Source organism: Pan troglodytes, chromosome 10 (genome assembly GCF_028858775.2).
Source record: "Pan troglodytes isolate AG18354 chromosome 10, NHGRI_mPanTro3-v2.0_pri, whole genome shotgun sequence".
NCBI lineage: Eukaryota > Metazoa > Chordata > Mammalia > Primates > Hominidae > Pan > Pan troglodytes.
In genome coordinates this window covers 135,775,181-135,801,311 of record NC_072408.2, presented here as the reverse complement: position 1 = coordinate 135,801,311, position 26,131 = coordinate 135,775,181, and the positions used below count along the sequence as shown (strand labels likewise).

The 26,131-nt window shown below is 48.9% G+C and overlaps 1 protein-coding gene across 9 annotated transcripts in view; it reads right to left on the bottom strand.

Annotated features, from left to right (window-relative positions):
- Nucleotides 1-9,961: 9,961 nt before the first annotated feature.
- The window catches only part of GLT1D1 (glycosyltransferase 1 domain containing 1), a 131,088-nt gene continuing 114,918 nt past the window's right edge, over nt 9,962-26,131 (bottom strand). For 8 of the 9 annotated variants that reach the window (XM_016924622.4, XM_016924623.4, XM_054664712.2 and 5 more), the window contains one exon: nt 9,962-11,999. In XM_016924622.4, the coding sequence (XP_016780111.1) occupies nt 11,838-11,999 (162 nt within the window). In that variant the 3' untranslated portion in view covers nt 9,962-11,837. Of the gene's footprint in view, nt 12,000-17,300; nt 17,440-26,131 lie in introns of all 9 variants that reach the window. The other variant, XR_008538604.2, reaches the window with a different exon arrangement.

Below are 26,131 nucleotides of genomic sequence, written 5' to 3'. Positions count from 1 at the left end.
CCCAGCTCCCGCCCTTCCTCCCCCTGTCTCAGGTGCTTCCCAGCTCCCGCCCTTCCTCCCCCTGTCTCAGGTGCTTCCCAGCTCCCACCCTTCCTCCCCCTGTCTCAGGACCAGGTTCAGGGCCTTGGCTTTCTCACTTGTAAATGTATGGGGTGGTTTGAGGATTAACTGAACTATTGTGGATAAGACACTGTCCAATAAGAAGCAAATCTGGACCCTGGAAGGGACTTTATTCTAACGGATCCCTAAGGGGGCAGGAAGGGAAGATGGCAATGTGGAGAGAGGGCTCTAACTGTGAGCTCTGCCAGTATCCAGGGTCAGGCAGCCTGGACTTTCCTTTTTTGGGGGAGGCACAAACAAGCTAGGAAGAGCCAGTGCAGTGTGAGGAGCTGGGGCGAGGGTGGCAAAAACCAGACAGCAGATCCAGAGTTTTGCCTTGGAGCCGTCTGCTCCCAGGAGGATCTGCTGGGGGCCATCTGCAGCTCAGGCTGGGGAGTGGCGCAGGCCTGGGAGATGGAGAGGAGCTTTAATAAAGTTTGGTTCACATGCCTTTTCTTTTTTTTTTTTTTTTTTTGAGACGGAGTCTTCACTCTGTCGCCCAGGCTGGAGTCCAGTGGAGCGATCTCGGCTCACTGCAAGCTCCACCTCCTGGATTCACACCATTCTCCTGCCTCAGCCTCCCGAGTAGCTGGGACTACAGGCGTCCACCACCACGCCCAGCTAATTTTTTGTATTTTTAAGTAGAGATGGGGTTTCACCACATTAGCCGGGATGGTCTCAATCTCCTGACCTCATGATCTGCCCGCCTCAGCCTCCCAAAGTGCTGGGATTACAGGCATGAGCCACTGTGCCTGGCTAGTTCACATGCATTTTATTCTGGTCCACCATGGGGGTACAGTTCAGCTCAGTCACTGATGAGGCAAAGATTGAGATTTTGAAGGGGCTGTATCTGGCCTTGTCACAGGTAAACATAAGGGTATCTGTGAGTCTCCTCCCATTCGGGGAAGGGGCTCTTTGCAGTGAGGGGTGTCCTGACCTTTGCTGTCTTCCAGGTGTCAGCAGACAGGGAACATCTCCATGGACTGTGGGAAGTTAATCCACTTGAGCATCAGCCAGTTTTACAGTCTCCTGCCCCACAGCCTGTTCTTCCCCAAACCCTGGGTGGAATGCGGACACCTTATTGGTTGGAACCCTCTCCTGACAGCCCCAGTAACTTATAGATGAGCCTGACTGAGCCTTCCTCAGTGCCACACTAGAGCCTCCATCCCGGGGGCAGCTACAGCTTCATTACCATCACATGTGACCTGTGCTGACATGAGACTCACTGTGTCTTTGCAGCTGGGGCCCAAGCTCTACATGCAATGACACACCATCTCCCCTCTCCCCGACCCCGTAAGCCCTCCTGTCACTTCCCCCCACGGAGACGCTGCTTTGAGGAACCCTCCCAGGGCTCTCCTTACTTCAGTCAAGTAGTAAAACTCCTATTGATCAAAACCCACATTGTGATGGAGTCATTTGTAACTCGCCGGGTGAATGAACCCGGGTATTTTTCAGGCAACACAGAGCTGGGGAAGTTCAATGTTGTCAGCACTGAGCACTGCCTGGCACAGAGTAGCTGTTCAGTTAATGTTTGCTGTGGTGGACAGAAGTGGAGCACTGTCCCCATCTGACGGTGTCTAAGTCATAAACGCGGCTTTGTTCCAAATCCTCTCATGACTGGCAGTTGTTTACAGAATGGCTGAGCCCTTGAGTGCATTTAGACGTCGGGAGAGACACGACAGAGAATCACAGAGAGGGACACTTTCTTCACAAAATCCAAATCCAGCAGGTCATTAGACTCTGTAAGCTATTTTTCCATATATTTTTAAAATCAAGGAATTTACACCAAATACTGAGTCAGAAACCTATTATAGTTGACTGTACTATCAATGACCGGCCTGTGGCCTGTTAGGAACGGGGCTGTGCAGCAGCAGGCAAGTGAGCAAAGCTCCGTCTGTATTTATAGCCGCTCCCCATTGTTCACGTTACCACGATCCACCTCCAGTCAGATCAGCAGCAGTATTAGATTCTCACAGAAGCATGGACCTCATTGTGAACTACACATGCGAGGGATCTAGGTTGTGTGCTCCTTATGAGAATCTAATGCCTGATCATCTGTCACTGTCTCCCGTCACACCCAGATAGGACCATCTAGTTGCAGGAAAACAAGCTCAGCACTCCCAATGATTCTACATTATGGTGAGTTGTAGAATTATTTCATCATATGTTACAATGTAATAATAATAAAGTGGACGATAAATGCAACGCACTTGAATCATCCCCAAACCACATCCACCCCCAACCCCAGTCCATGGGAAAGTTATCTTCCATGAAACCAGTCCCTGCTGCCAAAAAGTTTGGGGACCACTGAATTATACTTCTTGGCACCCCGATCTCTGGATTCTTGTAAACATCTGGCTATTAACCTTTCTGCCATATTTTTATATTAGATGGTAAAATGAAAATACAGATGCTAAAGACAACAATCTGTTTTCAACGAAGCATGACTGTTCTACTAGTTGAAGCTTTCCAAAGTGCTTAGGGTGATTTCAAAGGCCTCTAATGAAAAAGGCATGACTATGGTTGTTTTCTTTTCTTCTTCTTTTCTAAGGAGAAAGCTTTTGAAGCTTTTGTAATTTAGCAGAATGATGTTATATTTTAGGAGGACAATTCTCTCAGCCTAAATTTTTAAGGACTATTTATGAGTCTGAGAGAAGTAAATTATAAAATAATCTCTTTAAAATAGATTGTGGCCACTGAGGCAGATGAAGTCGTTCCTTTTAATAAACCCCTCCCCCTTTTTTGTATTCATTTTTCCCAGAAATTCCTTTACTCTACAAAGATTCTCTTAGAAATTACTTGCAGCCTCTTGGATGTGGTTTTTATCCTGAAAAATTGTTGAGGCTGAATAGCCCTTAGGTCACGTTCTCAATGACTTTTGATCCTACCTTCTTCATTAGAGATGACTCTGTAACATTATGGAACACTTTCCATGAGAATGCATTAATGCTCACACCTGTAATCTCAGCACTTGGGGAGGCCAAGGCAGGTGGATCACAAGGTCAGGAGCTTGAGACCAGCCTGGCCAAGATGGTGAAACCCCATCTCTACTAAAAATACAAAAATTAGCTGGCATGGTGGCAGGCACCTGTAATCCCAGCTACTCAGGAGGCTGAAGCAGGAGAATCGGTTGAATCTGGGAGGCAGAGGTTGCAGTGCCAAGATCATGCCACTGCACTCTAGCCTGGGCGACAGAGCAAGACTCTGTCTCAAAAAAAAAAAAAAAAAAAAAAAAAGGAGAATGCGTTCTAACACGATTTAATTCATACTAATTGTGAAGCACCCCTGCAAGGTAACCCCAGCCCCCAAAACACAGCCTGAGCCAATTATTCTAATAAAAATTTGTAGAATGAATGAATGAATGGTTATATAGCCACTGTCAAACAGGATAAAATAAACCCCACAGGAAAATGGAAATATTTCCACATTTCCTGCTGGAGATTCAGTTCTGTACCTCAAAACAGAATGGCTTGGAGAGTCAGACAGTCAGAGGTTGACTTTCTTTCACTGAGCTTAGGGGCTGAAAATCTTGACTGTGCGTAGGATATGATGTGCAGGGCTGTACATATGCGATCAGACGTGCCGTGCGTGTGGGGAGTTTTCAAGGAGAATGTTGACTATACGAGATTTTGGTTTTAAATGCTACCTCTAGAACCTACACTCTGCACAAGATGGACTTCCATTTTATCTCATTTTTAATGTCAATTCTTGATTTGTTTTAGTCAAGCTCTGACTCATGGATCCCTTCTGAAGAGATTTCTATTTCCCAAGACCCTCCAACAGGAACGACAATGTACTTAGTCATTCAGGGTAGTCATAAAAACATTTACAAGGGCCAAAATTAGGCCGGGTTCAGTGGCTCACACCTGTAATCCCAGCAATTTGGAAGGCCAAGGCAGGAGGATCATTTGAGGTCAGGAGTTCGAGGCCAGCTTGGCCAACACAGTGAAACCCTGTCTCTACCAAAAAACACACAAAAATTAGCTGAGCATGGTGGTGCCCACCTGTAGTCACAGCTACTTGGGAGGCTGAGGCAGGAGAATCACTTAAACTCAGGAGGTGGAGGTTGCAGTGAGCTGAGATCATGCCATTGAACTCCAGCCTGGGTGACAGAGTGAGACTCTGTATAAAAAATAAATAAAAATAAATTTTAAAAAGCCAAAATTATATATAGTCGATACATTTAATTGTGTTGTGTTTTCCAGGATTGTGTCTCACCTAACACGGAGGGACATCTGAGGAGATTCAGATGAAAACCCCTGCACTCTTTCACTCTGAGTTTTTAATTTAGGAGCTGCAGGGTTTGAAGCACTAATCAGTAGAAGCAGTTGGCTGAGGACTCATTTTACAAATGAGGATCTTGGGGAAGAAAGGTGAGCTGTGTCACAGTGGACTCAAAGGCTAAATTAAAACCTGCTGGAAAACAGTTTTCTTGGCATTAAAAGGTATTTAGTGATTAATAAAAAGTAGGATGCCTGTAACTGCTGCAGACACTAAAACCAGTTTATCTCAATAACAGCTGCAATTTCAAGCTGCCCCTAAAGTATGCATTCTCCCTTTTTTTGTCATAGATCCCAGCTTTTCAACCAGGCACATGGCTGCTCAGAATACCCTGCATTTCCAAGATTCCCTTGCAGCTAGGTGTGGCCATGGGATGTAAGTGGAGGTGGAGATTGTCCTGGAAGGAAGGAGAGAGATGTCTTCATTCCTGCCTTCCATTTTCCTGCAGCCTGGAATTCAGCCATGATGCTGGAGCATGGGCAGCCACCTTGCACCATGAGGTAGAGACAGCCACAAACTGAGGATGGAAGAACAGGATGGAAAGAGCCTGGATCTTTGCCCCATACCTGCTCGGTGAATCTCTTGAGAGAGAGAAAATATGCATCCTCTTTTGCTTAAGCCACTGTTTATTATGGATCTTATGTCTGTTTTAACCAAATGTCATCCTGATACCCTCCCACTCCATAGCAGTGTCAAGTCGGTCCCTCCTCCTGACTCTTAGGTGTGTAAAATGTTTAAAATACTAACAGGATGTAAATACACTGAAAAGTAAAATTGCAAAGGTTGCAAAAGATGCAGGATTTGCTGAAATTGGTGAAATCGATGTTGGAGAATTACTTGGACCACAGGCACGTGAGGCTCTGGCAGTGCTGGAAACCAGCTAACAATTGAAGAAAAACCCAGAAGGAGGATAAGGGGGACAGGACTCGCGGAAGAAAACTTCAATTTCAAAGGAAGGAGAGAATCTCTGGGGGGTATCGATGAGGTACTGGCATGTTGTTTCTTACTTAGTTGTATGAAATATCTCTTGGCCTGGCTGGGCACAGTGGCTCATGCCTGAAATCCCAGCACTTTGGGCAGCCGAGGTGAGCAGATCACTTGAGGCCAGGAGTTTAAGACCAGCCTGGCCAACATGACAAAATCCTGTCTCTGCTAAAAATACAAAAATTAGCCAGGCATGGTGGTGCTTGTCTGTAGTCCCAGCTACTCGGGAGGCTGAGGCAGGAGAATCGCTTGAACCCAGGAGTCAGAGGTTGCCGTGAGTCGAGATCACACCACTGCACTCTAGCCTGGGCGACGGGGCGAGACTCCGTCTCAAAAAAAAAAAAAAAAAAAGAGAGAAAGAAAAGAAAAGGAAAAAGAAGTATGTCTCAGCCTTATAAGGTCTTTAATGTCTTTTTCTTTTCTTTTCTTTTCTTTTAAAGACAGAGTCTGGCTCTGTCACCCAGGCTGAAGTGTAATGGGGCCATTATAGCTCACTGCAACCTCAAACTCCTGGATTGGAGCAATCCTCCCGCCTCAGCCTCTGGAGTAGCTGGGACTACAGGCAAGCGTTGCCATGTCTGGCTAATTTTTTGCTATTTTTTGTAGAGATGGGGTCTCACTATGCTGCTCAGGCTGGTCTCAAACTCCTGGGCTCAAGTGGTCCTCCCACCTTGGCCTCCCAAAGCACTGGGATTACAGGCGTGATCCCCTGTATACTCAGTTTCTATTATGCCTGCGTAAATAAATTTTGTTCAACATAGGACAGATTTAACCTATTTTCATAATTTTGGGCTTCATTTTTCAGTATGAAGTCACAATCCAACCTTTTTTAGACTGTCCTCGTTTTCCATGAAACTCTGGTCCCTATTCGAAGGGATGAGGTAAGTCAGCAGTTGTCAGCTTCTGCTGCACACTGGGTCACTGGGGTGTTTCGGGCCTGGGTCTCCCCTGAGAGTCTGATGCCTTTGGTCAGGGACACCACCTGAGCATCCAGATTCCTCAAAGACAAGGCTGGGAGCCACTGTTTCAAGTGGCCCTGCCAGGTATGGCTGATCCCAGGTACGGGGATCTTTGCTCACAGCATTCCCACATCAGCTCCTACCAATGACTGACCCTTTAAAGTGACATTAGAATCAGAGAGGGGAAGTGAGGGTGGGGACTGGGAAGATGCAAGGAAACAAAGAAAGAAGGAGAGAGGGAGGGAGGTGAGGAAGGAGAAGACAAACGTTTCTTCATCAGAAAATGGATAAGAGCTAGCTCTCCCGTCTCATAAGAAGCTCCAGATAAATGCTAAAGAAGGCAAGTTCAACCACCAGGGACCCTTCAAGGGAAGGGGTCCTGTAGCTCCATGCAAAGTACTACTGCAGAGGCCAAAAGAGGAAGGCAATTAACACCAAGACACCTGCTGCGAGCTCAAATGTTTTCAAAATTCCATCCTTAACCGTACACAGGGAGTGCAGTCTTCACCACATTTTCCAGATCTGCGGGGCTGGCAAGGGGTCTGGCTGTGCCCGTGTAATCCCATTGACAAGGGGAGCCTATGCAGTCTGGTTTTTTAAACTTTAAGATGCACGATGAACCTTTGAAGGTGGAAAAGGTACTCTGTCTTACTGCTTTACTGTGAGAGTGTGGGAAAGGGCTGAAGACTGGTATTTAAGGAGAAGCTGTAAGCCTCAACTCATCACTCGGACCTTCAGCCAAGTGTCAGCAATGCCTCTCTGCTACACGACACTAAGTTATTAGAGATATATATATACACATGTGTATATATCTAATATACACACACGTGTAATATACACACATGTACATATACACACACGTGTAATATACACACGTATATACACACATCTATATACACACATGTATATACACACATCTATATATACGCACATGTATATGTGTATATATCTGTATATACGCACATGTATGTGTATATATCTCTATATACGCACATGTATATGTGTATATATCTCTATATACGCACATGTATGTGTATATATCTCTATATACGCACATGTATGTGTATATATCTCTATATACGCACATGTATGTGTATATATCTCTATATACGCACATGTATATGTGTATATATCTCTATATACGCACATGTATATGTGTATATATCTCTATATACGCACATGTATATGTGTATATATCTCTATATACGCACATGTATATGTGTATATATCTCTATATACGCACATGTATATGTGTATATATCTCTATATACGCACATGTATATGTGTATATATCTCTATATACGCACATGTATGTGTATATATCTCTATATACGCACATGTATATGTGTATATATCTCTATATACGCACATGTATATGTGTATATATCTCTATATACGCACATGTATATGTGTATATATCTATATACGCACATGTATATGTGTATATAGCTCTATATACGCACATGTATATGTGTATATAGCTCTATATACGCACATGTATATGTGTATATATCTGTATACGCACATGTATATGTGTATATATCTCTATATACGCACATGTATATGTGTATATATCTCTATATACGCACATGTATATGTGTATATATCTCTATATACGCACATGTATATGTGTATATATCTCTATATACGCACATGTATATGTGTATATATCTATATATGTGTATATATACATATAAGCATATCATATTGTGTGTATAGTGTGTATATATGTATACATACAAATACATATATGTATATATACATATGTGTATTTATATATACACACACACATATGTATATATAGTTTGTGTTTTGTTTTTGTTTTTGTTTGAGGCAGTCTTGCTCTGTCACCCAGGCTGGAGTGATGTGGCATGATCTTGGCTCACTGCAATCTCTGCCTCCCAGGTTCAAGCAATTCTCCTTCCTCAGCCTCCCTAGTAGCTGGTATTACAGGCATGTGCCACCATGCCTGGCTAATTTTTGTGTTTTTAGTAGAGACAGCGTTTTGAACCATGTTGGCTAGGCTGGTCTTGAACTCCTGGCCTCAAGTGATCCACCTGCCTCGGCCTCCCAAAGTGCTGGGATTACAAGCATGAGCCACTGCACCTGGCTTAGTGTTATTTTGATTGAAAGTATTTCCCTCAATATGTAAAGGTTATAGTATCTCAATTTTATCCTGAAATGTATTTTTGAGTCATTCAAACCCGTATGTCAGCAAACTAAAAACTGCACACAAAATGTTTGAACATTTTACCCAAAGGAAAACAAATCATTATATCTAAAAGACACCTGTGCTCATGTTTATTGCAGCACTATTCACAACAGCAAAGATCCAGAATCAACCTAAGTGTCCATCAATGGAGGACTTGATAAAGAAAATGTGGGGGCCAGGCGCGGTGGCTCACCCCTGTAATCCCAACACTTTGGGAGGTCGAGGTGTGTGGATCACCTGAGGTCGGGAGTTCAAAACCATCCTGGCCAACATGGAGAAACCCCATCTCTACTAAAAATACAAAATTAGCCAGGCATGGTGGCATGTGCCTGTAGTCCCAGCTCCTTGGGAGGCTGAGGCAGGAGAATCGCTTGAAGCCAGGAGGCAGAGATTGAGGTGAGCCGAGATTGTGCCATTGCACTCCAGCATGGGCAACAAGAGCAAAACTCTGTCCTCCCCCACCAAAAAATGTGGAATATATACACACAATGAATACTATTCTGCCATGAAAAGGAATGAAATCATGTCTTTTACAGCAACATGGATGGAAGTGGAGGTCATTATTATATTCAGTGATACAACTTAGAAACAGAAAGACAAATATTGCAAATTTTGCCTTGTAAGTGGGAGCTAAATAATGTGTACACGTGGATGCAGAGTGTGGAACGCTGGGCCTTCGAGGGCTCAGAGGGAGGAGGAGAGGATGAAGGTTGCTTGGTGGGCACGACGTGCATTGCCCAGTGATAGATGCCCCAAAGACCCTGACCTCACCACCGTGCAATATATCAACAGAGCACAACTGCATGTGTGCCCCATGAATATATACAAATAAAAATAAATACATGTTTAGGCTGGGCGTGGTGGCTCACACATGTAATCTCAGCATTTTGGGAGGCCAAGGCGGGCGGACCACTTGAGGTCAGGAGTTCGAGACCAGCCTGGCCAACATGGTGAAACTCCATCTCTACTAAAAATTCAAATAAAAATACAAATACTATATACAAATAAAAATAAATAAATGTTTAGGCCATGTGTGGTGGCAGGCGCCTGTAATCCCAACTACTCAGGAGGCTGAGGCAGGAGAATCACTTGAACCCAGGAAGCAGAGGCTGCAGTGAGCTGAGATCGCACCACTGCACTCCGGCCTGGGTGACAGAGCGAGACTCTGTCTCAAAAATAATAATAAAAATAAATAAATGTTTAAACATAAAGTGAACCAAGTATGAAACTAACACCTGTAGAACCCTCATGGAAAAGCCCTGGTTTTACATCTATACTTGGGTATTAAAATAGTGGCTGCATTTTAACCTCCTCTTAACTAGATGCTTGAGTGTCTGTACTTCCTTTGAAGACGCGGGGCCTGGCGGGTGGGGAAGGGGCCTGCTCCTTGCAGAACACTGCTCATCGTGGGAAGAAAGAGAGGCTATTTTCGTATGGCTAATGGTGACACACTTTATTAATTTAAAAACACGCCCTTCCCCCATAGTGCATGAGGCATGTGCACATTTTCCTACAAAGACATAAATAGTGATGTGGAGGTACGGTGGAGGTCAGGCATCTACAGGGTCATTCGAGGAGGAACAGATTCAAGCTTTCGGACGATCAGTGTTTTGTAAATAGCAGCATCATCAGATCTAAGACAACACTGGACCTGGCAGGGCCTTTTCTTTGGGTGGCATTAATTACTCCAGATTCAGACCAGGCCGTCCTCTCCGGGCCCAGGATCTGCCTCTCCCTCCTCTGTCCCCACACCTAGACATGAAAGCCATAACCCTTGGGCCCCTCAGAGGGAAAACACAAGGGGTGCGGGGGGTTGGGGGGGGCGGCGATGGGGGGCATTGTTGAGCAGTCCTCTCAGGGCTGGGAGCCTCGGCTGTTTCCAGTTAACTGCCTTTCTGGAAAGCGATTCTATTACATGATGGAGGCAGCGGAATGAAACATTGAATTACACGGCACGAGATCCAAGCTAGTTGTTCTCATCCCCAGGGCATCAGAGTTTAAGGAGTTTAATTTGAGGCTACTTCTTTTAAAAACAAGATGTAGGTTGTGCCATTAAAAAAATGATGGTTGAAAACATGAAAGCAGAAAGTTCACACATCCTAAAACTTGAAGCAAGGACAGTGCCGGTGGCATCTTCTCCCTCGGCCCTCCTAAGCGTCGAAACCCGCTTTCACCGAACGCTTCCCACAGCAACGCCCTGCCCTGGCTTTGCCTTCTCGCCTCCTCGAAGCAGACTGCTTTCTACCCACAAGAGGTGGGAAACACCGCGTTCCCCATTGTCGTAAGGAATCCACGGGCATGCAACAATTTCAGTATTCAGTGGAGGTTCAGGCAAATTCCACTAGCAGAGGACAAGGAAGACTGCACGTCCTCATGTGCCATGGATGACATGGATGGGGCGAGGCCACGATTACCATGATGGCGCGGCTGGCCCCGGACTGACCTCGCTGTGTGGCTGCAAAGCCCTGCAGACCTGAGCTCCATCCTGCCAAGGGCTGGAGGCTGGTGACCCTTCCGACATCCATCCCCGGGTCCCTGATGTGGGAAGGGGAAGAGCCCACCCTGGACCCAAAGCCCCAGGCCTCCATCTCAGGGTCACGCGGGCGTTTTGCAGGCTATGCGTGACGTGGCGCTTGTTCCTTCCTGGTTTTCCACTCAAATTCAGCCAAGAGGTGGGCGGGGCCTACGAGCAGCCTGGCCACTTCTCTAAAAAGCACAACTTTCAATTCCACCATTGAAAAGTGAGATGTGCCGGGCGTGAGCTCACTCACAGCGCTTTCTAGTGTTCAGAGAAGCCTCGGGTCACCCACGTGCCTGTCAGAGTCCTCAGATCACAACAAAAATCCTGCTAGGACTCGGCTCAGCTGACACGTCTGTTTTGCTTTTGCCTTTCAAACTGGCAATGATGGGGAGAGGTTGGTCAGAAGGCAGGCGGGGGGAGTCTGAACCATGACTGCTTGAAAATAAGCCTCTATTGTCCACACCAAAGCCCTAAGGCAGGTAATCAAATGCTCTCCCACATTCCCTGAAAACCAGTTCCCCTTTCCCTGTCCCAGTCAACCCAGTCACTCATGCACCTCCATCAGGACTGGCTGGTGAACACGCCTGGGACAGCATCTGAACGCACAGAAGGATATGGGATGAATGCAGTGGCTCTGGGGACTCACGACTAACATTTTCTAGGATTCCGCTGAGGCTGGTTTTGTTTGAACTGCACTGGACCCACGTGACCCAGAACTCTGTCTCTGAGTGTCCACCCAGAGCCCTGTGTCAGAGAGCAGGTGTCTGATGAGGCGGGGCCCTCAATCTTCAGTGCTTCCTTCCAGCTTCCTGATGAGCTGTTGGTAGGTGTCTCTTTCCACCTGCCATGAATGATACATTCTCACGTATTCCCTTCCGTTCACTACGATTTCCTTTTCTAATGCAGGATCACTAACCAGTCTCTTTGCCAGATGAACAAACTCCTGCAAAAAAGGAAGGAGAAGTAGACATAAATCACTGATGAAGGGAGATTTTGCAAATGCACCCAAGAGCCTGTGTCTGCACTGGCTGCTGGCCTTGCCCTTGTCTGCCTCCTGGGCCTAGAGAGAGTGACTTTTAGGAGGGATGAGAGTTCATGCAAACACTGAGACTGAGTAGGAAATTATAGGCACAGACACACACACGCACACATACATGCACACACATATATGCACACACACATATGCACACACACATATGCACACACATGCACACACACGCACACATACGCTGGGATGAACATCATGAAAAATACTGGAGCCATCAACTCCCTTCCCTCAATCAACAAGACCAGCTGTCTTCCCAAGGACTCTCAGATCCACAATGTCTTCCCTCTCATGAGTGGAGCCTCAGATGTGAAATTAGGTGTTACCCCAGCGTCTGAGCCCCACACAATATGACCCCCAGCAGACCATTTCTTTTCCTTTGTGTTGTTCTGTCCTCTTCCCTGGGTGCAGAGCCAAGCCTGTCTTCACAATACGGGTGGTATCTGCTGTAGTGGAAAGCACTAGTGCTTCAGAGCCAGATCTGGGTTCAAATTCTTCTGAACGACCTCACTTTGCTGTGTGGCCTTGGGCAAGCTAGTGAGCCTCTCTGAGTGCCACATTTCCCATCTGTAGAGGAGTGATGGGTACTTAATCGGTAAACCCAGCCCTACCCCAAGTCCCAGGGGCTCCCAGCATGAAGAAGGGAGGGAGGGGGATTTATCAGCCCTTTGCTTTTCTGGCCTTTCCTTCTGCGGCTCAGCTTCGGGCTGTGTTTCCGTTTATGCTCATTACTGAAGAAGACTTGCAGACCCTTGGTGAGGCAATGAAAGAGTGCTCCTGCTGACCTGGTTTTAATATCAAAGCCCTTCAGGATTGGAAAAAAATTAGAAGTATTTTCACTGTTAAAGGGTATTCAGGGAGAGGAGGGGACCAGTCATTACTCTCCATGCGCGCGTGTAAGTCAACAGCAGAGTTCTTGACACAGGAGGCGTGGGTTTAAATCCACACCCTACCCTTCACGTGAGCGGCAGTGGGTCAATTTCTTACCCTCCCCGAGCCTCAGCTCCTCAACTGTCAATCAGGGGTAATCACATACCTCTTTCCTAGGGTGTTGAGAGGATAGCAAATGAGTTACTGCAAACAAAGAATTTTGAGCAAAGCCCGGCACATACTTAGCTCTCATTACCATGGTTATTCCCCCACAGCCCATGTAAATTCCAAGAAGGCAGCAACGCCTAAGATCAACATACAGTGCTTTTGCTGTTTAAAAGGCACATAAACATATTCTCAAAATTATTGTTAATTAAATGTTGAATGCCTTTTATAGCTGGCAATATAAATAGCAATATTTATCATACAGTAGAATTATATGTTTATAGATTATGTTTATACTTCATAGTAAATTGGTGGTCGTTTTATAATAAAAATATAATATGCTTATTCCCGTTTCAGGGTAGAACAACATTCTTATTAAAATCATTTGAGATGCTTATAGCTGGGTATATTATTTTATGATGCTGGTCATATCTTTGATTTATCTGACGTGGAGACTTTGGTGGAAACCCAACCCCCTCCTTCCCCGCTCTGCTTACTATTCCTACAGAATGCATGGCCCTTTTACAACCAAATCCTCAACGACAGAGTTTCTAGGAACAGGTTGTGATAAAACACACTCTTCTTTTCTCTCCGCATGGAAAAGTGAACGAAAAAACATAGACTTAAATAAAGCAAGAGAGAGGGGGGTTATGAGTAAGCAACGTCTTGGCTGCTGGCTTAAAACCCTGGATGAGTGGCAGAAAGAAAGGAAAGGAAAACCATTAGCAAAAGCAAAAATCTCTCTTGAATCCTAAGTCACTCCTGAGGCTCTGGGATTCTTTTCTTCTGGACTAAAAGCTCCTGTGTGGCTGCAGTGGGAATCTGCTGGACACGCGCCTGTAGACGTGAGAAATCCATGTGGACACAGACTGTCGTTTGCTTACCAGCGAAGATGGTTTGCAAAGATGGCCACACCCTCTATCCCTGTATGCACATCTCTTTGCGATATGACACTGCCACTGTCCCCGTTGAGTGGGTGTGGTCTATTCCCCACCCCGCCCCCGATGAATCTGACTTGTTCGGGTAATTTGCTTTGACTGACAGGATATATCGGAAGTGATGCCGTCTGCCTTCCACGCAAAGCTTCAAAAGCCCTTATAGCTTCCATGCGCCCCGGCCCTGGAGACCACCAGGTAAAGCAAAGCCTGGGCTAGTCTCCTGGGGGAAGGGAGGCCACGTGAACAGGGACACTGAGCAGTGACCAGCACCATGAGTGAGGCTGTCTCGGAACATCCAGCTCCAGGCCAGCCGCCAGAAGACTCTTGCTGGACCAGTGGCCCCAGGCCACTCCCCAAATCAGCAGAAGCACCACCCCGCGAATCCAGCTCAAACTGCAGACTCGGAAAACTGCAAACAAATCAAATGGCGGTAGTTGTAAGGCACTGACTTTTGGGATTCTTAGTTACACAGTGATGTATAACTGACACTCTTGCCAGGCACTCAGCTCCTCCTCTTCAACAAGAGAACCGTGAATGTTTGAAGTTCTACCCCTTTACAACATGGTCTGGGAAGAAGACCCTGTCTCCACTTCCAAAAGTTGGTCCTGATTTGTCCGAGCCTGTTGTGGGGTCGCAGATACACCCTGGGCTGACCCCAGCCACCCCCGCCTGTGACGTGAGTGTGGGTGGACTTGCCTCCAACCAACAGAATATGGCAAAGGTCCCGGGATGTGGCTCCCTCGACAGGGTGGTGTCACACAGGACTTCATCTCAGCAGAGCAGGGGACACCCCATGTTGCCAGGCCGTGGGGCAAGAAACCACAAACAGTCCCGACTTATGTTGGTTCAGCTTAAGGTTTTTCAGTTTTCCAATGGTGTGAGAGTGAGATGCATTTGGTAGAAACTGTACTTCAGGCACCCATACAACCATTCTATTTTTACTCTCAGTACAGTAGTTGATAAATTATATGAGATATGCAAAACCGTACTGTAATACAGTCTTTGTGTTGGATGACAGCCCAACTACACGTTAGTGTAAGTGTTCTGAGCACTGATGAGGTGGGCTGGGCTAAGCCGGGATGCTCCGGAGGTTGGTGTATTAAGTGCATTTTCTCATCTTTTTTTTTTTTTGAGATAGAGTCTCGCAGTGTTACCCAGGCGGGAGTAGAGTGGTGCAACCACAGCTCACTGCAGCCTCAGCCTCCTGGGCTCAAGAGATCCTCTCACCTCAGCCTCCCAAGTAGCTGGAAATATAGGCACATGCCCCTTATCTGGCTAATTTTTGTATTTTTTCTGGAGACGGGGTTTCACTGTGTTGCCCAGGCTGTTAAGTGCATTTTCAGCTTCCAGTGGGTTTATTGAGATGTAGCCCCATCACACATCCAGGGGCATCTGTCCTGGCAGCTTCTAAGAGCTGCGGGCGGCCCCTGGCCAACAACCAGCGAGAGAACAATGGCCTTAGTCCCACAGCCACAAGAAACTGAACCCCGCCACCAGCCGTGCCCTAGATGAGAATGTGGCCCAGCCACCCAGAGGGACTGGTGGGACATGAGGCCCCAAGCCGAGGACCCACCTGGGCTGTGCCCAGAGCCTGGACCTGCAGAAACTGCCAGACGGCAGGCAGGCGTGGCTTCAAGCTGCTGAGTTTGTGGTGATTTGTTACATGCAGTAGAGAATGAACACTGTTACCCTGTTCTCCCCTGCCAACGTTTGACCCAAGTCTGGCCACTGAGACTGTCAGAGGCGTTTGAACCAGAGGAACTCCATCTTGAATAGAAGCTGGGTAAACTGAGGCTGAGACCTGCTGGGCTGCATTCCCAGGAGGCTAAGGCATTCTAAGTCACAGGATGAGATAGGAGGTCGGCACAAGACACAGGTCACAGAGACCTTGCTGATGAAACAGTTTGCAGTAAAGCAGCCAGCGGAAACCCACCAAAACCAAGAGGACGATGAGCATGACCTCGGGTTGTCCTCACTGCTACACTCCCGCCAGCCCCATGACAGTTTACAAATGCTATGGCAACGTCAGGAAATTGCCCTATATGGTCTAAACAGGGGAGGCATGAATAATCCACCCCTTGTTTAGCATATCATCAAGAAATACCATAAAAATGGGCAAACAGCGGCCCTCACGGTGCTCTGTCTACGGAGTAGCCATTCTTCTACTCCCTCACTTTCCTAATAAACTCGCTTTCACTTTACGGACTCACCCTGAATTCTTCCTTGCGACAGATCCAAGAACCCTCTCTTGGGGTCTGGATCGGGACCCCTTTCCCGTAACAAGATGGGAGGGAGAGATCAGCAGTCAGTGTCTTCTGGAAAAAGTGGTTTCCTCCTTCTAAGAAGAGAACACTAGGAACGACTGCCCCCTCCAGCCTCTGAGGCCACCCAGGTCGCATGGGGAGCCCGGATCCACTGCAGCAATTCCCACCGACCTCAGGACGATGCCGCACACAGGAAGGCAGGGCCAGACACTCACACGGAGGAGGAGAGCCGTGCCCGCCCTGACATGCCATGCCGGACATCAGCCGTGGCTCTGGAATCTGACACCGGCCACCTTATCAAATGCACTGGAGAGCTACACAGCAGGACTTGCAGACCTGAGTGTCCCTGAGGCGCATCCTTCCAGCCCAGGTGCTGCAGGTTTCACACAGGTTTCAGCTAGGAGCTGCGGAAAAGCCGATTGGCTGACAGCCACACACACACGCTGTAACCCTGGAGGAGGGGGTGTCCACTCAGGATCTTCTGCTTGGCTATGCAGTGATCTACTTTTGAAAATTATTTATGAAAATAACTCACAGGCCGGGTGCGGGGGCTCATGCCTGTAAACCCAGCACTTTGGGAGGCTGAAGTGGGCAGATTACCTGAGGTCAGGAGTTCCAGACCAACCTGGCCAACATGGTTAAACCCTGTCTCTACCAAAAATACAAAAAAATTAGCTAGTCATGGTGGCACACACCTGTAATCCCAGCTACTCAGGAGGCTGAGGTAGGAGGATCGCTTGAACCTGAGAGGCAGAGGTTGCAGTGAGCTGAGATAGCGCCATTCATTGCACCCCAGCCTGGGCGACAAGAGTGAAACTCTGTCTCAAAAAAAAAAAAAAAAAAAAAGAAAAAAGAAAAAAGAAAAGAACTCACAAGGCATTATAGAGGGCAGACGCTAAAAACTCAAAGCAAAACCAAGTAGAGAAATTCCATCTCTCAAGAGAGTTTAAAACAAGCCTCACCTGTTCCTGATCAGCGGTGGGAAACGCAAACGCCTTCCGGGGCCCAGCAGGTGAAGTGGGAGGTGCACACAGCCACAAGGTAAATACAGGCCTATGCTGGTTGCCGCATTTCTTTTCTTTTCCAAGAGAGGTCTAAATTCTGGATATTTATGTAAAAGTGTTCCATGTTAAATATCAACAGGTAATTCAATATTTTAAGAATACAGCAAAGTAAACAAAACACATGTGCAGACCAGATGTAGGTCCAGGGCCACAGGTGTGCCAACGCTGGCTCAGGTAATGCACTTGTGATGTTAAATAATAATAATAATAATGCAAAAGAGCATGGTTTTGTCTTTAGAGAGTAATTACTCAATTAGTAGATGACCGTCCTCAGAGCTTCTTCCTTTCTGAGGAGTCTGGAGCTGCTGGTGGAGCATTTCTCATTGAATCCTTTTGACCTGCTCCATCCCCCTGAGGTTTCACCAAGATCCAGAGGAAAAGAAGTGGTGGCCATTTTGTTTTCTTGTTTTGCTTTTGAGATGGAGTCTCTCTCTGTCACCCAGGCTGGAGTGCAGCGGCGCGATCTCGGCTCACTGCAAACTCTGCCTCCCGGGGTCAAGCGATTCACCTGCCTCAGCCTCCCAAGCAGCTGGGATTACAGGCTTGTGCCACCACGCCCGACTAATTTTTGTTTTTTCAGTAGAGACAGGGTTTTGCCATGTTGGCTAGGCTGGTCTTGAACTCCTGGCCTCAAGTGATCCACCTTCATTGGTCTCCCAAAGTGCTGGGATTACAGGTGTGAGCCACCGCGCCCAGCCAGTACCCGTTTTATAAAATGAATATTAGAACCTCATTACAATCCTTCTCATGATGATGTCACCTCAAAGCCACAGAACAGAAGGGAAAAAAGACTCCTCCACGAGAAGCAAAAGCCTTGAGCAGGATGCATGCTGGGGCTGGCAGATTTAAAATGTTACGGTTTTAAAGAGCATTACATTCTGACAACCTTCAGCAAGTGATAGATACTTATTTTTCCAAGATGAGCTACAGTCAATCACAGGAAAACTCTTGAATTTCAGGCTTGGTGTGTTAAACAGCCCCGAAGCTCCTCTCCCGCTGCTTCAAATACGGCAGCTTATCGATGGGAGACGTTGACGAGGAAGTGTCTCAAGGCTGGCGCAGGCTGCCGTCGTTAAAGATCTCGGGTTTTCCTCGGGCTTTTCTGGTTGGAGGCTTTGAGTTAATTAAATCTTCGACGGTGGCTTTGCTTCTCAAACCTTGCTGTAAGACTCTCTAACGGAGCTTGTAAAACACACACGCCCCACATACCCGCCCTCAGTCCCGAGATACTGATTGGGTGGGTGGAGGGTGGGGTTCAGGAATGTGCGTTTTCTAACAGTGCCCAACAGCGCCCCCAGGGGATTGCAGGAAGCCTGACAGGTCTAAGGCAACCTGCCGTGCCTGCCTCATTTTCCAAAAATTATTTGGTCATGGGACAGATTTATTTTGTTGAAAACTGCAAGTTGTGAGGCTCCTCCTTCAAGACCTCAATGCCTAGAAGAGGAACGTGCATCTGACTGTGGTACTTTTCTTGTACACGACACCATCCCTCTGGTCACATTTTATAGCACTACCCAAACTGTCAAACTGTCGCCGCTGACAACACATCAATGTGACCACGTCATCACCCCGACTGCCAGCGTACGTTGATTGTTCTCCCAGTGGCTCCTGCATCGGGTGAAGTCGGGACCATGCAGAAGAACACGAAGCTCTTCTCTAAACTGTTCAGCATGAACCTTCCACCCACTCTTAAAACACAGAGTAGTCATTGATTTATAGGAGAACTGAAGTTATTTCACCCTGAACATCATGGTTACAGTTAGGGGCTCACTTTAAAATAAGTATCAAAAACAGCCACTAGGGGGCCGGGAGCTGTGGCTCACACATGTAATCTCAGCACTTTGGGAGCCTAAGGCGGGTGGATCACTTGAGGTCAGGAGTTCAAGCCCAGCCTGGCCAACATGGCGAAACCCTGTCTCTACTAAAAAACACAAAAATCAGCCTGGCATGGTGGCACGCGCCTGTAGTCCCAGCTACTCCAGAGGCTGAGGCAGGATGATCGCTTGAACCAGGGAGCTGGAGGTTGCAGTGAGCTGAGATAGCGCCACTGCACTCCAGCTTGGGTGACAGAGTGAGACCCCGTCTCAAAAGAAAAAAACAAAAAAACAAAAAAACAGCTATGGGAATCTTCTGCAGATGGAGACTGAGCAAGCCAACTGGGTAGGGTCAGAAATAACCTCTCAGTCAATGAGCCCTGTGCATAGCAATTACTCAATACAGAGCCAGAGGACAAGGTGGTAGGGTGGGGACTCTGACCCCTACTCACGATGCTTGACTTCCCCCCGCCCCCAGTCATGATGCCTGAGTCTGACATCCATTCCAAGACTGACCCCCAGTGAATCTGCCAGTGGGCCCTGTGTAAGCACGCTGAGCCAGGGAGGCTCCGTGTTCAGACCCTTTGCCGGGACAATGCCTGAGCGTGTATCTAACAGGCCACCCACAGACATGGTGGGTGCTCAGGAGTGACGGAGCGTGGGAGTCTGTAGCGTGAGGAAGGAGGTCTGCAGGTGCAGGTGCAGGGGGGGCACTAAACAAAGGAAAGCCAGCAGGTGAGAAAGCTAATTCCCATCCGATTCATCTTCACTGCTGGTGGAGGGGAGAACAGCCTCAATGAGGGGCAAATGCTTCTTTCTTCAACACTTCTTTAGCGAAGACAGAGCTGGCCTCTGGCCAAGGGCCTCCAGTGGAGGTCAGGATCCAGCCAGAAATTAACAACAGCAGCCAACATGCATCCAGTGCTCAAAAATGTACACGGAATGAGGCTTCAGAATTCAGGACCTGGGGGATTTTAGTAATTCAGCTGCTATAGCCTTCTATTACATATCATCTCCAGCGAGGTCTAAGGCCATGCCCATCAACAACAGATCAGTGTTTCTTAATCAAAATGTATGAATAGTCCCATGACGCAGGACAAACAGCCCTAGGTGACTTCACATCAGTTCAGACAGGAGTTTTGGCACCAAACTCACGAAAAAGAGTGGTCTTATGGATGGTGAGACAGTAAAACTCCTCTTTCCCTTCTGGCATTTGCACAGCAGAGGTCGATTGTGCTGGTCAAAGGACAGCTGTTATTTGAGGAGGGAAAACAGTGCAAGACCTGGGTAGCTAACAGCAGGGTCACTGACCGCCGGAGAACCTGTGTTTTATTCCTGCCATTCCCGGGGCTCTGTGGCTCATGAAATGCACGATGCAGGGTTAGTGTGGCTCAAAGGCATTGCTGTGGCTGAGGTAGGAGGCAGCAAGAGCCCTTGCCGTCTGTGAGCCGGGTGGGTCCGTAGATGTCCGTGTGAACAAGGACTCCGGCCATCAGCCAGGTACCTGCTAGTAAAAATGCACAGAGCTGGCAGGTGGGTCCCGATTGCATGTTTTCCAAGCGCTTTTTGGATTTTGAAATTGCAGAAAAGGAACTAGGAATTTGGACTATTCCTATGTGCCCTCTCCCCCCTCCACATGCACAGATCGAGATGGGAGCCCAGGTCACCTGGGAACCTGCCTGAGGTTAACACATCACTGAGTGGCAGAAAAGGCATCTAGACCCAGACTGTCCCCGTCCGAGCACCGCTGCTGCATGTGTTGTGGAGCACAGATCGCCAAGTGCCCCCCCCCCACACACACACCCTACACACACACCCCCTACACACACACACGGGAAACCTGGGAGCCACCGATGAAGCTAAAAACAACTTCAGGAATATTTTCTGTGCTTCTCATTCGCTCACTTTCCAGACAATGGGCCGAGTAGAACACTAGCCATTTCAACACACACCCGGCTGGCTGAAAGGTGCTTCTGCTGCTCTGGTGTGCTTTGGGGGTTGGTGGGGAGAAGGTGGGCATCTTGAAGGAAAGAAGAAGGTGAGAGGCAGGAAAGGGAGGGAAGAGGGGGACCGGGAGACTTTCCTCTGGGCTTGTGTGACGGCTTGGCGGGTTAGAGCAGGAGGAAGTTGGAGGGAAAGAGCAGCCCATTAAAGTGTGGTGGTAAATCTGCCATGCGTTCTGGTTATGCCTGGGGGAGAGGAAAGAAACACAAGCAGGCTGGGGCTGTGGCTCACGCTTGTCATCCCAACACTCTGGGAGGCTGAGGTGGGTGGATCACTTGAAGTCAGGAGTTCAAGACCAGCCTGGCCAACATAGTGAAACCCTGTCTCTACAAAAATACAAAAAAAAAAAAAAAATTAGCCAGGTGTGGTGGTACATGCCTGTAATCCCAGCTACTGGGGAGGCTGAGGCAGGAGAATTGCTTGAACCCAGGAGGCGGAGGTTACAATGAGCCAATATCGTGTCATTGGACTCCAGCCTGGGCAACAGAGCGAGTCTCAAAAAAAAAAACAAAACAAAACAAAAAACAAGCAAACAAAACAGAAAAGACAAATCCCTCATAATTTTACCTGTATGTGGATTCTTAAAAAGTCAAGTTCATAGAAACAGAGTAGGAGGGTGGTTACCAGGGGCTGGGGGGCTGCAGGAGAGGAAATAAGGAAACACTGGTCAATGGTTCCAAAGTTTCAGTTAGGAGGGTCACATTCTGGAGACCTATGGGACAGCCTGGTGACTCTAGTGTACTTGAAAGTTGCTAAGTCAGTGGATCTTAAATATTCTCATTACAAAAAAAAGGTATGTGTGGGGATGGAAATGTTAATTAGCTCGATTTCATCACTGCACAATGGATGCACACAGCAAAACACTAAGTGATATACCATACATGTATACAATCTTTAAATTTGTCAATCAGACCTTAATAAAGCTGGAAAGCAGAGTATGAACCTCAGCTGCACCTTTTACCAGGTTCTGGGCCTTGAGGAAGTTAACTCCTCTGTGCCTAGTTTGCTCATCTAGGAAATGGGGCTGATAACAGCACATTTGTCATTGTGCAGGTTAAACAAGATAATCCACATTTGTATCTGCAGAGGAAGCATTCAACAGATGCTAGCCATCTTCCTTATGATGGGTCTTGTTTTCTGTGTTTTTTTCCTCCCAGAACATGTTAGCCTCAGTCTTTGGGGTGAAAGGAGGAGCACCCAGTCATACAGTTGCTCCCCGGTTCTTCCCGGGCCACAATTCCCAGCCTCCCTAGCAGCAGGTGTGATGTGACCGGGTTCCAGCCAAGGGAGCATGAGCAGAGAGGGGCGTGTGCTCCCTCCAGCCCAAGTCACACATACCTCCCATGGTGGACCCTGTCTTCTCTCTCCCCAGCAGCTACCTACACGTGGAGCTGGAGCCAGGCCACAGAAGGAGCCTGGGCTCTGAGTGACCGCATGGGCGGTGGTCACAGAGCAAAACAACCAGCTCCGGCCTCCAGAAGAGCGAGAAATAATGTCTCCCAATGCTGCCCTCCTGAAGTCATGGGGTCCATTAGAGCAGCTGCCACTTCCTGTTGGCACCCTGGTCGTCTCATGGCTTTGCCCCGCATGCAGCCCAGTTCCGCTGCAGCCCAAGATCCCCAAGGGACAGCTTGCTCATTCAGACATGTGGCAGCGACCCTGGAGAGGGAGCCTTGACGTGTGCGACAGAGAGTCAGGGAAAACCACAGAGACCATTCTCCTGAATAAAGTGCAAACAATGGATTCTCCCGGCAAAACTCAAAAGAAGGCTGAGCTCACTAATGCGGAACGATGAGGGCAATGGCGCACAGAAAGGGAGAGAGGAGGGGAGGGAGGAAGGGAGAGAAGAAGGGAGGGAGCAAAGAAGGGAGGAAGGGAGGAGGGAGGGAGGAAGGGAGAAAGGGAGGGAGGAAGGGAGAAAGGGAGGAAGGGAGAAAGGGAGTAAAGAAGGGAGGAAGGGAGGAGGGAGGGAGGGAGGAAGGGAGGAGGGAGGGAGGAAGGGAGGAGGGAGGGAGGAAGGGAGGAGGGAGGGAGGAAGGGAGGAGGGAGGGAGGGAGGAAGGGAGGAGGGAGGGAGGAAGGGAGGAGGGAGGGAGGAAGGGAGGAGGGAGGGAGGAAGGGAGGAGGGAGGGAGGAAGGGAGGAGGGAGGGAGGAAGGGAGGAGGGAGGGAGGAAGGGAGGGAGGAAGGGAGAGAGGAAAGGAGGGAAGAAGGGAGGGAGAAAGGGAGGGAGAGAGGAGGCAAGGGAGGAAGGGAGGGAGGTAGATAGGGAGGGAGGGAGAAAGGAAGGGAGAGAAGGAGAGAGAAAGGGACAAAAGGAGAGAGGAAGGGAGAGAGGGAAGGAGGTAGAGAGAGGGAGGGAGGGAGGCAGAGGGAGGGATGGAGGGAGAGAGGAAGGGAGGGAGGAGGAGAGGAAGGGAGGAGGGGAAGAAGGAAGTCAGGAGGGAAGAAGGGAGGAACGGAGGAGGGAGGGAGAAGAAATCAAAGAAAATGGGAGCAAAGAACAGATGAAGAAAAGGAGGGAGGAAGGAAGGAGGGAGATGAAGGAAGGAAGGGAGGAGGGAGGGAGGGAGGAAGGGAGGAGGGAGGGAGGGAGGGAGGGCAAAAGAAAGGCAATTTCTAAGCCAAAGGCATTTACATGGGATCTAAGCACCCAGGCCGGAGTAGGCGATCCCGTCGTTTTGCCGCGTGGCACTCAGCACCAGAACCTGTGATTGGCATGAAACTGTCAGAGACTACTTGCTAGGCATGGGGACAAAATCCGACAGGTGCCCATGATTGGGCGGGATGACTGCTGTCATCTGCGACTTTGAAAAGAAAAAGAAATGTGAGCAGTTAAAGTACAAGTGTGTGGCGTGCTGCATCGCTCACTATCAGATGAAAATAAAAAAACACGCCCTCTGGAAGGGTTGCGCCTTGTACGCCGGGGCATAATCATCCCTTCCAGTACTCACTGAGCACCCAGTCCATATCAGGGTCCCTGCGAGGGACAGCTGATGAGTAAACATGTCTGACTGCTGCCCTCGGGAAGCTTCCAGGCTGGGGACTGGTGTTTATAGATGGCGAAGAGTGCAGTATACGCAGACACAGGTGCAGGGACAGAGGAAACCCAAGTGGGAACCCCAGTCACACTGGGTGGCCACGAAAAGTCCTTCCAAGGTGATTTCAACCAAGAAACATTTGAGGAGGTGCCAGCCGTAGGCGCAGCTCGGTTAGAGACAGAGGGTGAGCAAAGCTCAGGTGCTGGACAGAGAAGCCTGGAATGAGGAGGGGGCAGCGCGAGCTGTGCAAGGCCTCAGAAGCCAGGCCAGCAGTGGCATTTTCTTCTAGGTGCAATGGGGAAGCCACCAGAGGGTCCTCAGCTGCAGTGGATAGAAGCGGACTTTGACTTGGTGCCTGTGGCTGCGGGGAGGGAGTGGGCGGGCTGGAAGGAGGAGGCTGCTGGAACAGCCCAGGCAAGACCCTACAGCCCCTCGGTCCGGGAGTGCAGTGGAGATGGGGTCCAGCTGCTTTTGCAGACAGAGCTCAGGAGAAGTGGGACAGATGGGAAGTGGGGCTCAGGGGAGAGAGCGCGGCGGGCTTGGGAGCCCAGGACCCAGGACGGTGTGCCCAGCTGCTTGTGCACGCACCTGCAACAGGCAGGGGCTGAGGCTCCAAGCAGGCCTTCCCCTGCAGCATTACCCCTAAGGCTGCAGCCCACGGGGGTCCTCCACAGACCCTGGCCCGGCTTCTACCAGTGCCAACATGTCACCATCCTCTTCCTTCTGAATTCCAGGATACCCCAGAAACGGCCTTCGGAGCTGATTCCTACAGCAGCGTTGTTTTGATGTGAGGCAAGCACTCCGCTGACTGGGGACTGCATTTGTCAGGGCTGACACAGATCACCAGGAGGCCTCCAGGAAGCGCACACAGGCAGAGGCAGGGGGAGGGGAGGGTCTCTCCATGCCTGGCCCCTCCCCTAATCACAGTCCCCAGCTGGAGCCTGCGGGCTCACACTCCTGGCATGTGCCCAGCAGGCTTTGCAGAGCAACAGGTGCACCCACGCGAGGGCCCAGGAGATGGTGGAGAGCCAAGTGTCAGGATGACACAGAGATGCCTCCTCCTGTTCTCAGAGGTGGGGACTGAGCTCACAGCGGGAAGGAAGCTCTTCTCTCTCTGCCTCTTCCCTCTCTGTATTTTCAGAGAATTCCAGACGCGATGCAAGCAGGATGCTCCCTGCTTGGTCAGGAGTGAGGCGGCCAGGAGGAGCCCCGAGTGCCTCCGCACCTTGGTGATGGCCCAGCCTCTGTGCCTGAGCAGTGAGCCCCACCTTGTGGCTCACCCGCGTCCTGGCCCTGCTTGCCGCGCGGCAGCTCAGTGCACACTCAGCTCGGTGCACACCCAGCTCGGGGCAAACCTGCCCTAGGGGCTGCACAGTCAGCCAGGGGCTTCTCTTCCCGCCTCAGGCTGCAACCAGGGGCATCTACACCCAGGGTGGGGCTCAGAAATGGTCCCTTCTCCCCAAGAATACAGAGAGAATCAGGGTGAGAAGAACCACTTTAGAAAAGGGTTAGGTGTAAAACAGGAGAGGAGGGGAGGGAGGGAGACAGGGAGAGAGAGAGAGAGTGAGAGAGAGAGCTAGAGACTGAGATAGAGGTAGAAACAGAGACAGAGGAAGAGACAATGAGAGAAACAGAGACTGAGAGGGAGGAAGGCTACAGAGACAGAGAGAGACACAGACAGAGAGGAGGAGGAGGGCTACAGAGACTGAGAGAGTGACTATGAGAGACAGAAAAAGACAGAGGGAGAGAGGAGCTACGGAGACAGACAAGGAGATGACGAGACAGAGGCAGAGGGAGAGAAAAAGGGAGGCACAGCAGGAAAGATGGGGCGGAGTGAGGAGGAGCTGCCACGGCAGCAGCAGGGAAGGGGGA